At 48.2% G+C, this 16520-nt stretch overlaps 1 protein-coding gene across 1 annotated transcript in view; it reads left to right on the plus strand.

Moving 5' to 3' along the window:
* Positions 1 to 16520, plus strand: part of JPH2 (junctophilin 2) — a 78328-nt gene that overhangs the window by 19985 nt on the left and 41823 nt on the right. The window contains exon 2 of the mRNA XM_055266363.2: positions 6736 to 7525. Coding sequence (XP_055122338.2) covers positions 6736 to 7525 — 790 coding nt within the window. The remainder of the gene's footprint in view (positions 1 to 6735; positions 7526 to 16520) is intronic.

The following is a 16520-nucleotide window of genomic DNA, read 5'->3' on the forward strand; positions in this document are numbered from 1 at the left end:
GGAAGCCAAAGACAAGCAGGGAGGGCTTACAGTGAATAAATGGTCATGATAATTATTCAATGGCACCTGTGAAAAGTGCTAAGAAAAGTGGATGACATGATAATGTGTGGCTGTTTCCGGCAGCACTCAGGGAATGGGGCTCAAGAAATCTTCCTGGATGAAGTCACGTTTAAGCCAAAGCTTGAACTGTCAATAGAAGTTGGCCAGGGGAAGAGGGAAGAGAAGAGCATGTGAAGAAATGGGGAAAGCTTGTGCAAAGGCCCCAAGGTGGGAAGGCGAGTGTGAGTGGTGAGCAGTCCCAGCTGAGGCAGGGGAGGTGGCAGGGGCGGCCCCTGCCAGGTTTTGTAGGCTGTTGGGGATCTCAGTCCTTTCGTTTGGGACAGTGGGAAGCCCTGCAGGGTTTACAAAGCTCAGTGAGGAGGCAGTCCAAAGGAGGAGGCCCTTCCTTCTGTAGACGGCCCCTCTCAGCCAGATGGCCATGGGCAGGGGCCTCCCTCTCTCCCTCTGCGGATGCATTCTTCCTGTCCCCAGGGAGAACTGTCCTGTCTTGGAGGGAGTTGGAGTGGGGATGGCCTCAGGAGTTGGTTTTTCCCCTTCCCAGGGCCCTGTCACTCCCAGCCTCCCCTGGGTGTCTGTGCCTCTTGCCACTTGCTTGTAAGTTTCCTAATATAGCCTGACTGTTTCCTTCCCAACTGGTGGCCAAGAGCTGCTCTCCTGTTGCAATCTCAGTTTTTCTTGGGCTTAAAGGGACTACGTCAGCCCATCTCATGCCAAACTGAAGCTAAAGGTAGGTTGGTTGATTTAATTTCATAAAGTTGTCCAACCCAAAGATTAGATGTCTTGTCTCTTTCTCCCAGTTTACCATCTTCTCTGCTCTCTGCCTGTTCATTTTTCCCTTTCATTTTTTAAAATTTCTTCTGAGAAGTTGAGGAGCATAGCCAGACACAGATGTGAGTTTGGCTCTGGCATATTTATTAGCTGTGTCATCTTGGATGAGTCCTTTGTCCTTGATGGACCTTAGTTTTTTCTCATCTGTAAAACAGGAACCATAAAATACCTCCCCAGAGCTGTTATTTCCACAGAGCTGTTTGCAGATGGACAAAACAGAAAGAAGAGAATAAACAGTTATGGAATGCCTGCTGTTCATTCATCCATTCATTCATCCAACATATATTTAAGGAGTACCTATTTGGCACAGTTCGAGGCACTGAGGATACCACAGTGAACAAAAAAAGAAAAGAATCCTTGCCTTAAGGAGCTTGTGTGCCAGTGAAGGGGATGGTCAATAACACAAGAAAAAGCAAAATGTATGTTGCATTAGATATGCTCTAGGAAAAATAAAGCAAGGAAGGGAGATAGAAGGCCTTGGGCAGGGGTTGAATCTTAAATAGGGTGGTCACGGGTGGCTTCGCTGAGAAGATGACGTTTTAGTAAAGGCTTGAAGATGGCAAGAGGGTGAACCATGTAGGTATCTGGAGGAAGGGCATTACAGGCAGAGGGAACAGCAATACCAAGGCCCTGAGGTGGTTCCATGGCTCCTGTGTGGCAGCAAAGCAGTCTTTGTGGCTAGAGTGGAGTGAGGGGAAGGGGAGGATGTGGGGAGAGGAGCACAGAGGAGTGAATGGGGATGAAGTCAGGTAGGGCCTGTGGGTCACGAAGGACTTCAGCTTTTCTTCTGAATGAGAAGGGTCAGTGCAGTGTTGTGATCTGACTTAATACATGTGAACAAAATCTCTCTGATTGCTGTGTTAGGGATGGATAGAGGGGCAAGGGTGGAATCAGGACACCAGTGTGGCAGTGACTATGAAAATGCAGGTGAGAAGGAACGGTGGCACAGACCACCATCTAGTCGAAGTGAAGGTGGTGAGAAGCGGCTGGATTCTGGATTCATTTGGAAAGTAGAGCTGACGACTTTCCTGACAGATATTTGCAGAATGCTATGCTGGTTTGTTTTTTTTTTTTTTTTTTTTTTTTTTTTTTTTTTTTTTCTGAAAAGCTTCTTTACAATTTATTTATTTACATTACAAAATCAACTTTATCAAGGTGTAATTTCCACAGGATAAAATGCATTTGAAATGTACAGGTGTGACAGAGGTACACACTTGTGTAAACCATCAGCACAATCAAAATGCAGAACATTTGGCTGGGCGCAGTAGCTCACACCTGCAATCCCAACACTTTGGGAGGCCAAGGTGGGTGGATCACCTGAGGTCAGGAGTTCGAGACCAGGCTGGCCAACATGATGAAACCCCGTCTCTACTAAAAATGCAAAAATTAGCTGGGGGTGGTGGCACACACCTGCAATCCCAGCTACTCGGGATGCCGAGGCAGGAGAATCGCTTGAACCCAGGAGGCAGATGTTGCAGTGAGCCAAGATCGCACCATTGCACTCCAGCCTGAGTGACAAGAGCAAAACTCTGTCCCCCAACCTCCAAAAAAAAAAAAAAAACAAAACGGTGCAGAACATTTCCATCAACTCAGAAAGCTTCCCTGTGCCCTGTTGCATTCGATTCCTTCCACACCCAGCCCCTGGCAACCACAGATCCACTTTCTGGCACTATAGGTTCATTTTTTTTGAGGCTTTCATGTAACTGGAGTCACACAGCTTTCATCTCTACCTTTGTTCACTTAGCATGTTTTGGAGACCCATTCATGGGTGTAACATACACCCATGTATGTAACAGCAGGCTGCTCTCTTTTCTTGCTGACTAGCACTTCATTGTGTTAGTTTGTCCATATACCAGCTGATTGACATTTGAGTTGTTTCCATTTTTTGTTGTCTCATTTTTAATCCTCAGAAGGCCCCTGGAAAGTGGTATTACTTTTCCATTTTCCAGATAAAATAACTGAGAATCAAAAGAAGGAAGTTGCCCAAGGTTCCCCAGCTTAGATGATATTTGAAGCCAGGTTGACTCTACATTCCATTCTATCCTCAGCCTCCATCCAATGGGATCACACGTCAATGAGCTTGGGAAATGTGACCTATTGGTTTCCCATCTATCCAACTTTCCTTTTTTTATCTACTATATCCCATTCTCATTTCTCTGTTCATTGCACCTGCCACACAATCCCATTTCCTGCTTCCTTAGCTTAAGTTGGACCTTAGTTCAAATCCCAGTTCTGCTCCTTTCTCACTGTGTGACTTTGGGCAAGTCACATAACTTCTCTGAACATCAATCTACCTATGAAATAGAGGTCATATTTGCATATTCCTCTATGAGATCATGCCCAATGTTTTCCTCTCCATTTCTGTCTCTCTCCATTTCTCTTTAGCCCTTTTATTGCTGATATTCCATGATCCTTGGTTTTTTGAGGCTGGTCATTGAAGGGAACAGAGCCCAGGTGTCTCTCCCTCCTGGCTGTTCTTTCTTGCTGTCCAGAGGGGCTGGAAGCACTAGGGACCTTCTCCAACAGAATAAACTGGAATTGATGGTGGTGAAGCCCAAGGATCAGTTGTTTTCTTTTAAAGTTTCACTGGTGCTTCTAATGCACACCAGGATTAAGAGCCACGGGCTCGCAGTATACACTCTGGCATCATACAGACTTAGGCTTGGATCCCATTTCCTTGGTCAAATCGCTTAACGTCTCAGATCACCAGCATCCTCCTGGAAATGAGCATTATCATGGGACCCACCTCACAGGACTGTTGAGAGGTTTAGTGAGCCCCTGGCATTGTACATGATCCTTAATGGGGGTTCTTGATTCTTAATGGGGGCTCTTCATGCAGAAGGCACAGGGTGGGGTAGAAGTGGGATCCTGAGCTCAATGTGCTGGGAGGGACCAGGCAGTATGGAAGCATCTAGATGTGCCCTCCTTTGCCTCCAGAGTCACAGTGCACCAATTCCTAGAAGTTCAGCATCTCAGAGTTAGGTCAAGCCTTGGATAGCTCTTCACCCAACACATCATTGATAGGCAGACACTGGAGGCATTAAGAAAAGGAATTGCCAAGGTCACCCAATGAGACGGAATTTTTGAACAGGTTTAGTCAGTCAGCCATTCTGCAGATATTAACAGAGCACCTTTGTGTACCAGGCACTGTTCCAGGTTCTGGAATCCATCCAAGAACAAAATAGAAAAGATCCCTGCCCTCATGGAGCTTCCGTTTTAGCAGAGGGAGAAAAGCAATTAATGTAATAAAGAAGTCATATGGTATGTTAGAAAGTGATATGTGCTATGGGAAAAATAAGGAAAAGTAGATAAGTGAGCAGGGCGGTGGGGGTGCAGGCAGATTGCAATTTTGGAAACAATTTTGTAGGTTCATAATAGATGTATATATTAAATATTTATGGGGTATATGAGATGTTTTGAATAAAGGCACGCAATGTGAAATAAGCAGATTGCAATTTTAAATAGGGTGGTGTATTCGTCAGGGTACTCTAGAGGGACAGATCTAATAGGATATATATATATATATGTATATATATATATATGGAAATTTATTAACTCACAGGATCACAAGGTCCCACAATGGGCTGTCCACAAGCTGAGGAGAAAGGAAGCCAGTCCGAGTCCCAAAGCTAAAGACCTTGGAGTCCGATGTTCGAGGGCAGGAAGCATCCAGCATGGAAGGAAGATGTAGGCTGGGAGGCTAAGCCAGTCTAGCCTTTTCACATTTTTCTGCCTGCTTTATATTTGCTGGCAGCTGGTTAGAAGGTGCCCACCCAGATTAAGAGTGGGTCCACCTTCCCCAGCCTCCTTTGGCAACACCCTCACAGATACACCCAGGATCAATACTTTGCATCCTTCAATCCAATCCAGTTAATACTCAGTATTAACCATCACAGTGGGTCAGAGTAGGTCTCACTGAGCAAAGACTTGAAGGATATCTGGAGGAAAAGAGTTCCAGGAAGAGGGAAGAGCAGTGCAACAGCAGGTCTGCTGGGGTGAGTTTAGGAGTCCCTTCCTTGGTTGTCTACTCAGCCATCTTGCCCCTGGACATTTATTAGGAGGAAGACCTTTTGGTTTTTGTTAACCAGGGAGAATGTATCAGCTTGTATTTAAAACAAAGAAGCCTCAGAATTTCTGCCTTCGGTGCAGTGAACGTTATGTATCAGGTACTGTTCTACATGCTGGAGGTACAAAGATGCAGGCAGAGAGCTGCCTTACAGCAGCACTGCTGTGGGAGAGAAAGACCAGGACTGCGGCCCAGGTGTGTGTGGGGTGAGTGAGGGGAGATGTGAGCTGGAGGTGGCTGTGTACCATCTAAGGGAACACAAATTTCCAAGGTGACATCTGGAGCTACCGAGGGGAGGGGAAGGGGTTGGGGATATATCTGGGGGCGGTCAGCAGGACATAAATGGCAGTTTAAAAACACTAGATGTGCAATCATCTAGAGAGAATAGGAGAAGGTTTTTGGATGAGCCCTGGGGAGAACCACATGTCAGGATGGGGGTGAAGGATGAACTTATTTTGGCAGCTGTGTATCAGCTTATCATACAACTCAGGTGACCTCACACGTGAGCACAACTTTGTAGAATCACATTATCACACACATATCTTTGCTTTCAGAGTTTTTCAGAGACATTAACTCATTTAAACCTCAAAAAAAACCTGGGAGGTAAGAGGCAGTTATTACTTCTGGCAGATAAGGAAGCTAAGGTACAGGGAGGTTAAGTCAGTTGCCCAAAGTCACACAGCTAGTAAGAGCAGAGGCAGGATCTAGATCCAGGGAGCCTGGCTCTGGAGTTTGTGCTCTGAACCACTACTCTTTGCTGCCTCTCCACACACATAAGACTTGGATGGCTACTAACATAAGGCATCTCAATCCCAGGAGCTCACAGACTTGTGTACATGCAGGGCCTAAGTTGCCGACACCTTGTACACACCACTAGCCTTCCTCCATATGGTTTCATATGGTCTCAGTGTCTCGGTTTCACTGATGCCCATCACCTCACACACTTAGCCTGGAGTGCTACATATTACTTTGTTCTTTGGCACTCTGATAGCCTTGCACACTCAGAACCTCATACACATCCATAATGTCAACTCCGTGAGATCTCAGGCACTGACCCCACTGTGCACACACTGCCCTGCACACTCATGATTTGTGTGTGTATGTGTGACAGGGTCTCAGTCTGTAGCCCAGGCTGGAGTGCAGTGGCACACTCATGGCTCACTGCAGCCTCGACATCCCGGGCTCAGGTGATCCTCCCACCTCAGCCTCTCTAGTAGCTGGGACCACAGGTGCATACCACCACACCTGGCTAATTTTTTTTGTAGAGAGAGGTTTCATCATGCTGCCCAGGTTGGTCTTGAACTCCTGAGCTCAAGCGATCCACCCGCCTCCGCCTCCCAAAGTGCTGGGATTACAGGCGTGAGCCACCTGCCCCCACCTCCTGATCTTATATAGTCAAAAGACACCGATATGCATGCCCACAAGTGTCTTGTACACACGATCTTGCACAAACACACACACAAGCCCACGATCTCCAACATTCACTCTACCATGCAAACTCACTGGCTTATCCGTTCACGACCTGTGACCTTGCCATGTTCCCACCAACGTAAATATTCCCACCATGGTGCAAGCTGCTCCTGGCTCACCCACTCGTGTTATTGCACACTCGAGTAGACTCAAACACTCATAGCACTGTGCACTCTGATCCTCAGACGGCCGTGCGCCTCTCTCTCGGTCCCACCCCTCCTTGCCCACTCCTGCCCTTGCCCTCCCAGGCCACCGTGCACACGCGGGGACCCGTCGTGCCGCCTACTGATGCGCCCTCTCCTCGCCCGCAGGGACGTACCAAGGCCAGTTCACCAACGGCATGCGCCACGGCTACGGAGTGCGCCAGAGCGTGCCCTACGGGATGGCCGTGGTGGTGCGCTCGCCGCTGCGCACGTCGCTGTCGTCCCTGCGCAGTGAGCACAGCAACGGCACGGTGGCCCCGGACTCGCCCGCCTCGCCGGCCTCCGACGGCCCAGCGCTGCCCTCGCCAGCCATCCCGCGCGGCGGCTTCGCGCTCAGCCTCCTGGCCAATGCCGAAGCGGCCGCGCGGGCGCCCAAAGGCGGCGGCCTCTTCCAGCGGGGCGCGCTGCTGGGCAAGCTGCGGCGCGCAGAGTCGCGCACGTCCCTGGGCAGCCAGCGCAGCCGTGTCAGCTTCCTTAAGAGCGACCTCAGCTCGGGCGCCAGCGACGCCGCGTCCACCACCAGCCTGGGAGAAGCCGCCGAGGGCGCCGACGAGGCCGCACCCTTCGAGGCCGATATCGACGCCACCACCACCGAGACCTACATGGGCGAGTGGAAGAACGACAAACGCTCAGGCTTCGGCGTGAGCGAACGCTCCAGTGGCCTCCGCTACGAGGGCGAGTGGCTGGACAACCTGCGCCACGGCTATGGCTGCACCACGCTGCCCGACGGCCACCGCGAGGAGGGCAAGTACCGCCACAACGTGCTGGTCAAGGACACCAAGCGCCGCATGCTGCAGCTCAAGAGCAACAAGGTCCGCCAGAAAGTGGAGCACAGTGTGGAGGGTGCCCAGCGCGCCGCTGCCATCGCGCGCCAGAAGGCCGAGATTGCCGCCTCCAGGTAGGACAGCGGTGGGGGTGGGAAGGGGTCGCTTCCCGTAGAGGAAGGGGATCCTGTGGCAGGACAACCTTGGAGGCCCTGTCTCCAAGCCTGATTCTGCTTCTTTTACCCCCATCACCTTCAGGGGGTTAATTGGTGGCTCCTGTTCACTCACCCATCCATCCATCCATCCATCACTCAATTACACCCAGCCCCTCCACTGACTTAACCCTACCACTCACCCAACCTTTCTAATACCCACCTGAACAACCATCTCTCCAGTCATCCACTCCATTCCCCTACCCATTCCACTTCCTGTTTACCCACCCAGTCATCCAGTCATCCATCTATCCATACAACCTCGCAGTCAACCACCCAAACATCCACCCAAATCCACCCAATTCCTTCATTGACTAACTTCTCTAACACTCACTGAACAGCTCCCCCACCCACACACCCACCTCCACATGTAAAGTCATGTAAAGCTGCATCTGTGATGTGCTCTAAGGACAGAACGGTAGCTGGCAGTGGACCTCATCAGCTCTCTAAGGGAGTCAGGCTTGACCTGAGCTCAGTCCCACATCCCGCCTGAACATCCACCTGAACAACAGCCTAACATCCACCTGAACAACCACCCATTCACTCAAATATTTACTCACCTATTCCATCCAACCTACCCAATTTTTCATCCTTTTACCTACCCAACCAGCGAATCACTCATCCATTCATCGACTCAACCACCCATCCAACTACCCAGATGCCCGTTCAAACGTACAGACACCCTTTCAACCACTCACCCGTCCCCTCACCCACCAATCACGTGCCTTCCCTCAGCTGCTTCCAGCTGCCCAGCCACACATCTTAACATCCAGCCACGCGTCCATTCACTCAAGTACTTCCATTTATCCACCCGGCGACACTTCTGTTCATTAAAACAACATCCACTCCCGTGCACCCACCTGGTCATCCAACCACCCAGCCAGCCACCTCTATCACTCAACCAAACTTCTATTCATTCAACCACCCCCACCTATCCATCTACCCATGCATCCATCCACCCTCCCATCTACTAAACACCCACCCTATCATCTACATTCAAACCCCTTTAAGTCTTCTCATTGTACTTCAGATAAAGTTCTAATGTTGTCTCCAAACATTTGTGGCACCTACTAGGTACAAGGCAATTTTAAGTGGTTCACAAATAGTGACTCACTCAGTCCCTTTAACAACCTTATGATAGGTACTATGTTTATTGCTGTTTTGCAGACGAGCTAAGTGAGGCTCAGAGAGATAAGGTGACTTGTCCAAAATCACTGTTAGTGAGTGGCCTTTTATAATCAGGTTCCCACCGTCTTACCCAGCCTTATTTTTTATCATTCTTTCCCTGAGCCTGGAGTTTTCTTCCCTCTGTGCTAGTTCTTCCTTCTTTAGTTCCTCCTGCCACAGAGCTTTTGTTCATACCAGTTCCTTTGCCACTCCTTAACCTCTACTCCTCCTTCAGAGCTCAGGCCAAGCCTGACTCCCTTAGAGAGCTGATGAGGTCCACTGCCAGCTACCGTTCTGTCCTTAGAGCACATCACAGATGCAGCTTCACATGACTTACATGATTTCTTTTTAACCCACCACTTAAATAGGATTCTCTAGGTGCCGGTCACTATTCTGAGGTCTCTACGTATATTAACTCATTTAATCTGACAAGGTCCTGAAGAGGTAGATACTGTTCTTATTCTCATTTTGCAAATTTGGAGTGAGCTGCAGGGACAGCAGCAGTGTGGTCTGGCTGGAGGGTGGTAAAAGGCACTCGCCTGTCCTGGGGCTGTAGCAATCCTCCTGGGGATGTAAATGGCCTGGGCAGGAGACTGGGCACATGGTCTTCAGAGTTAAGCAGGCCTAGGGCCAAATCCTGGCCCTGCCATTTTTTAGCTCATTGACCTGGGCAGATCAGTTGGCCTGTCCGAGTGTCAGTTTCTCCATCTGTGGCACCGCCATTTCTTAGTTGTATGTCCTTGGCCAGTTCCATTTTCTTCTCTAATCTCAGTGATCTCATCTATAAAGACAAGTTGGTCTAAGGGTTAGGAATGACAGTGCAGGTCAGGTGGCTCACAATCCTATTGTGAGTTGAGTTTCCCAGGAAGCAGACTTTGAGATGAAGATTAACATGCAGGAAATGTATAGGGAGCACTCTGTGGATCAACACTTCTGGGAAAGGGAAGAAGGCCGGACCGGGTGGTGGGAGACACTGGGTTGCAATGCAGTCTCAACAAAGCCTCAGCCAACCATAAGGGATGCTCTGCAGTGGAGATGACCTTCAAGGTCATCCCAAGTTGGGATGAGGGAGCTGGATCTCCACATTTGTATGCAGGCTACCCTCCAGAAGGAGGCTTGACTAGGGCTGGACAGCTCTCTTCAGTCAAGGGCAATCCCTGGAGAGGGCTGACAGCTGGCAACTCTCTGAGTAGCTGGGAGTGGGAGAAATAAGTCCTTCAGTCCTGAAGGGGAATCTGGGTAGCCCATCACAGTCACCACTACAATGTCAGACACCAGACATGGCTTGATAAATATGACTAGTCATTGTCATCGTACAATGAATTCATTTTACAGACATGGAAACTGAGGCCCAGGGAACGAATGTAACATGCCCAAGACTACCTGGCAAGCAAGTGGAAGAACCCAGGCATCAGTCTCTAGCTTTCTGATTCGAAAACTTTAACTAGCACATCTTGCTACTGCTAAACTTTGTAAACTTTACACTGCTATAAATGTGTGAGCAGTTGGCATCACTAAAGGGGACAGAAGGTATGGGTGATTTTTAAAAACTTCTTGGTTAGAGGAGACTATAGTTTGAATGTTTATCCCCTCCAAAACTCATGTTGAAATTTAATTGTCATTGTAACATTAAGACATGGGAACTTGGAGAGGTGATTAGTTCTGAGACTAATCTTTGAGAGGTGATTAATCCTCATGGGTGGGATTAAATCCCTTTTAAAAGGGTGAGTTTGACCCCTTTTTGTCTCTTGGCACTCCTGCCTTCTGCTGTGTGAGAATCCAACCTTCCTCCCCTCCGTAGAATGTAGTGTGCAAGGTGCCATCTTGGAGGAAGATAATGGCCTCACCAGACACTGAACCCACTGGTGCCTTGACCTTAGACTTCCCCTACAAATGACCCAGTCCCAGGTGTTCTGTTAAAGTGGCACAAATGTTCTAACACAGGCAGGACCAGGCTTATGACGAGGTGCTCATATAATTTATTGTGTAAACCTGAACACTTCTATGAGTGAAAGGGAGCACTTTTTAAAAATAAAACTTTTAGGTGGGAATAATTTTAGATTTACAGAAAAGTTCCAAAAAGAATACAAAGAGTTCCCATACACTCTACCGATTTTCCCCTATTGTTAACTTCTTACGTTATCATAATACATTTGTCAAAACCAACATGGCACATAACTCTTCACTGAACTCCAGATTTTATTTGCATTTCACTAGTTTTTCCATGAATGTCTTCTTCCTGCTTCAGGATTTCCTGAAGGATCATACACTGCATTTAGTTGTCAGGTCTCCTTGGTTCCCTTTGGTCTGTGATAGTTTCTCATTCTTTGCTTTTTTTGTGTGTCCTTGACAGTTTTTTGTTTTTTTTTTGAGGCAGGGTCTCACTGTGTTGCCCAGGCTGGAGTGCAGTGGTGCCATCTTGGCTCACTGCAACCTCCACCTCCTGGATTCAAGCGATTCTTGGGCCTCAGTCGCCAAAGTAGCTGGGACCACAGGTGTGCACCATCACACCTGGCTAATTTTTGTATTTTTAATAGAGACGGGGTTTTGCCATATTGGCCAGGCTGTTCTCGAAATCCTGGCCTCAAGTGATCCTCCCGCTTTGGCCTCCCAAAGTGCTCGTATTACAGGTGTGAGCCACCATGCCCAGCCCAACAGTTTTGAGGAGTACTGATGACACAGTTTGTAGAGTGTCCCCCAATTTGGGTTTGTCTGATATGTTTCTTATAAACTGAGGATGTTAACTTTGATCACTTGGCTAAGGTGGGTCGGCCAGGTTTCTCTTATGTACAGTTACTATTTCCTCTTTTCCCGCTCCATCCTTTGGAATTCAGACACTCAGTGCAGCCCACACTCAAGAGGGAGAAGGGTCTGGAATTCAGGCGCACCGTTTGGAGGGGGGAATATCTACCTATATTATTTAAAATTCCTCTGTATAGAAGATGTGCTCCTTCTTCCAAAGGGAACATTTTAAATAATTACACTAAATGTATCTGGTTATGACAAGTGTAAGCCCAGACTGTCCTGGACCACCCTGGGCCACTTAGGCAGAGCACAGCAGGAAGGAGCTTAGGTTCTTGATTCAGAAGACCGTGAAATTGGAACCCCAGCTCTTCTCCTGAAGAGCTGTGTGACCTTGCCCAAGTTGCTTCACCACTCTGACCCTGGGATCCTCTTTCCTCATAGGGCAGTTAGGAGTAGGCGAGCTAATGCCTGTAAAATGCCTGGCACAAGGCAGCCAGCAGTAAAGACAATCATTGCTATGATCTAACAACATTTGATTTTAAAGGTGAGGAAGTGGAAGTTTGGGGAGAAGGAGGGATGCCCCCTTATTTTCCTTGCCCTCCTGGTCCTTCCTGCCAGTGCCTGTGCCCCTGCATGTGGAGGTTTCGAGCTCCCACCGAGAAGGCTGCCAGGCCCACAGCCGGGAAGTGAGCCTGGGGACTGAGAAGCTGGGATCCAGCCTCTTGCATGTGGTGCTGCTGTGGGATTGGATTCCTTGTGTGTCTGGGGCAAGAGTCCTGCGTGCCCATGGAGATGTTGCCATGGGTGGAGGTGGCTGCCTGGATGGGTTTCAAGCTCAGACTGGATTTCCAATTAAGGGAATTTTGGGGTCAGAAGGAAAAGCAGGATTGTGGCCATCTTCCTCAGGGACTCTCCCCATCCCTGGGGCTTCGTGAGTAATCTGGCTGTGGAGAGACAGAAAGCATCCCCAGCAGCCATGGCCTCTTCACACCCAGGCAGGCCCAGGCTTTCTCTCCATTGCGGCTTCCAGCTCCTCCCTCCGGGCTTATGTGGAACTTGTCAGCCCAGAGGCTACGATGAGGACATCTTTCCTAAGAGAAGGGAGAAAGGAGACAGCTCTTCCCTGTAAAATGAGCTATGGATTGAAAAAGATTCTTGACCTGGGCTGTCCAGTATGGTAGCCACTTGCCATACATGGCTACTGGGCATTTGGAATGTGGCTGGTCCAAATGGAGCTGTAAATGTGAAACATCCTGGATTTCAAATACTTAGTATGAAAAGAATGTAAAGTAACCTATTAATCATTTTTAAAATATTGATTGCATATTGAAATGGTTACATTTTAGATACATCAGGTTTGACAAAATACATTATTAAAATTAATTGTACTGTTTCTTTTTACTTTTTTGAATGTGGCTACTAGAACATTTAAAATTACGATGTGATACATGTTATATTTTTATTGGACAGTGTTGCTGTAGACCTATTCAGGGCCGTCAGAGTAGTCCCAGCCCTGTCACTGAGCAGTTGGGGAGACTGAGGCGCAGAAAAGGATCTAGATACACTCACAGCCACAAAGCGATCGAGAGAGAACTAGATTTATGTCTTCTGATTTTGTAGCTAAGAACTCTTTTGTGATGCCTTTTAAGGTCATAGATACTGGATTGTGGAGGGAAGCTGGTATGTTTGGGGAGGCGCCTAAAGTTTTCAGGTTGTCATGCCAACACCCTGACAAATGCCTGTTTTCTGGAAGGAGCACAGTGAGTGTTAAGAGTAAGGCTTAGACTCAGCCCCTTGCTTGCTATATCTTTTCTTCCCTCCAGACCTCAAATTTCTAATTTCTAGAAGACCCACCTCGAAGAGTTTTCACAAGGTTGAAGCAGAGCCTCTATACGAAGGGTATATACACACGCCAGAGGGCTGACCAGCAGGAAGTAGTCTGTAAGCGTCAGCTGCCATTGCTGTTGTCTAGTCTTCCTGCTGTTGTGCCCCCGTGGCAGAGGCAGCGCATGGCCCTGAGTTCTCAGTTGTCCTAGGGCGTGAGGTTTGGAGCATCTCAGGTTTTGTACCAGGGTGGCATCCATCTGTCTTCTATCCCCTCAGCGCCCCACCTCCATCTCCTCCCCATGCTGGCTCTGGAAACTCCGAAGCTGATCACAGCTTAGAGTTGGTTTTTTGAGTTGCTGGGGGCTGAATTTCTCTGGTGAGCAGGAACCCATGTGGTCCATGGGCAGTGGCATTGGATGGACCTAGGTTTGAATCTGGCTTCAGCCTCTTATAAACTGTGTGACCTTAGGCAAGTTACCTCACCCCTCTGGGCTCACTTTCCTCTTTAATCAAATGGGAATTATATTACCTCCTCCCTGAAAGTAGCGCTGCAGAGAGTACAAGAGGTAGCTCATATAAAGGGCTGGTGCTTGGAAAGCATGCAAGGAGGTGTAAGCTGTTATTATCAATCCTGTATCATTCTGTACTGACCCAAGAATGAAATTGCCCCAAGGGAAGGCCCTGTCTTCTCTCTCAGTCCCTGCAACTGTGCTTCCCAAATGTTCATCTTCTGCAGGCCCCAATCCCAGTCTCTACGCCTCCCCAAACATACCAGCTTCCCTCCACAATCCAGTATCTATGACCTTAAAAGGCATCACAAAAGAGTTCTTAGCTACAAAATCAGAAGACATAAATCTAGTTCTCTCTCGATCGCTTTGTGGCTGTGAGTGTATCTAGATCCTTTTCTGCGCCTCAGTCTCCCCAACTGCTCAGTGACAGGGCTGGGACTACTCTGACGGCCCTGAATAGGTCTACAGACACCATCTCTACTTACTGTCTTAATCTTCATCTTTGAATCAACTTACTTAAAAATATGTAAGTACATTTATTGAAAAGGAAGACTTTCTAATCACTATGGAAAATACGAAATATCACAGGAAGTTCTGAAAACAGAACAATGCTATTCAAGTTCCACGTCAAACTACTGATGCCCAAAGGCACTGAACCTAAAGTTTCTTTTTGTTTAAAAGAGAAATTGGCAAGAGATTGACCTGTATGAAAGAGCCGTAGGCACCTACAGAGGCCTTTTCCTTAATTAATAAGCAAAATGGATTTGGTGTCACTTCAGGCTGTGACTCTGCACTGCCAACACTCATTTCCACACCATGGGGAACACAGATCACCGGAGGGAAGAGGGCCTGACACTGGACTAGGTCTCAGGGAGGGTCTTGGTAATTGCTCATCTTTCAGCCTGCTTATTTAATTTTTATTTAATATGCATTCATCTAGTTCTTATTTCTGGGAGCCGGGCATGATTTTAAGTACCTTACCTGTACTAACTTTTTTCCCCTTTTTTTGTGGAGAATGGGGTGTTGCTATGTTGACCAGGTAGGTCTTGAGCTCCTGGGCTCAACCTATCCTCCTGCCTTAGCCTCTCTAAGAGCTGGGATTATAGGTGTGAGCTACCATGCCTAGTGGGGATATATTAATTTATTTAATCCTCAAAACAACCCTGCAAGGAAGGTACTGTTATTCTCATTTTACAGATGAAAAAACTGAGGCACAGACAGGTTAAGTTTCTCAAAGAGGTTGCACAGCTGAGTCATGGGAGAGCTGGGAGTTGAAGCCAGGTGACCTGGTTCTAGAATGCTCTTAACCACGATCTGACCTTCGGTTGGTTTTCCTTCACAAACTTTAATAAGCACTTACCTGTGCCAGGCTTGTGCCAGGGCGCTGGACACCCAGTGGTGAATCAGTGTGGGCAGCGTCCTCTGGAGACCCCCATGTTGAGGGTGAAGCCATGCAGGGATTGGACAGTCGGTGGTGGAAAGGGAGGAAGGAGCTGAAATTGATTGGGTCCAACGGAAAGAGCAACTAGCTGTCCCAGAGGAGGTCTGGGAAAGCTTCCTGCAGGGGCCACCTCTGGTTGGGAGTCTGCCAGGTGGAAAAGAGAGAGAAAGGTCGTTCCAGGTAGAGGAACTAGCATGTGCAAAGACATGAAGGTAGGAATGTGCATGATGTATTTTGGGAGCAGTGAGTCATCCAGAATGCTGGAATGGGTGGGGAAAGATTAGAGATGAGGCCGAGAAGGCAGCCCAGGGCCAGGTTAATACGGGCTTTGAATGCCTGGTGGAGTGAGAGTCTGATGTTACAAGCTAAAAGGTTCCAGGGGCCAGGCAGGCCGCAGGCTTGTGTCCTACTCACTAGAGGGTAGTGGGACCGTGGGAACCAGGTCTCCCTGGTCTCTGCAAGCCCCCTTGGCGGGAGCTGCTGCTTCCTAGCTAATGGCTGCCCTGGAGAAACATGGATTCAATGTTAGCACAGCTCTTGATTTTTCTTTCTTTTTGTTTTCCTTTTGAGACTGTCTTGCTCTGTCGCCCAGGCTGGAGTGCAATGGCATGATCTCAGCTCGCTGCAACCTCCGCCTCCCGGGTTCAAGCGATTCTCCTGCTTCAGCTTCCCAAGTAGCTGGGATTACAGGCATGCGCCACCACGCCCAGGCAATTTTTGTATTTTTAGTAGAGGAGGGGTTTCTCCATGTTGGCCAGGCTGGTCTCAAACCCCTGACCTCACGTGATCCACGCGCCTCAGCCTCCCACAGTGCTGGGATTACAGGCGTGAGCCACTGTTCCCAGCCAACTCTTGATTTTCCAAGATAAACTAGAGATTTGCATTATGTTATAAAAATTTCCATTTTTTGACTTTTTATTATGGGAAAATATGAAGCATATATATAAATAGAGTGATATAATGAACACGCACGTACCCATTAACTGGATTTAATAATTCTTAGCAATTTTTCCATATTTACTTTATCTTTTTGTTTTGTTTTTGAGACAGGGTCTCGCTTTGTTGCCCAGGCTGGAGTGCAATGTTGTCATGTCAGCTCACTGCAGCCTCCACCACCCAGGCTCAAGTGATCCTCCCACCTCAGCCTCCCAAGTAGCTGGGGCTACAGGTGCATGCCACTACAACTGGCTAATTAAAAAAAAATTATTTGTAGAGATGAGGTCTTGCT

The sequence above is a fragment of the Symphalangus syndactylus genome, chromosome 24 (genome assembly GCF_028878055.3).
Source record: "Symphalangus syndactylus isolate Jambi chromosome 24, NHGRI_mSymSyn1-v2.1_pri, whole genome shotgun sequence".
Lineage (NCBI taxonomy): Eukaryota > Metazoa > Chordata > Mammalia > Primates > Hylobatidae > Symphalangus > Symphalangus syndactylus.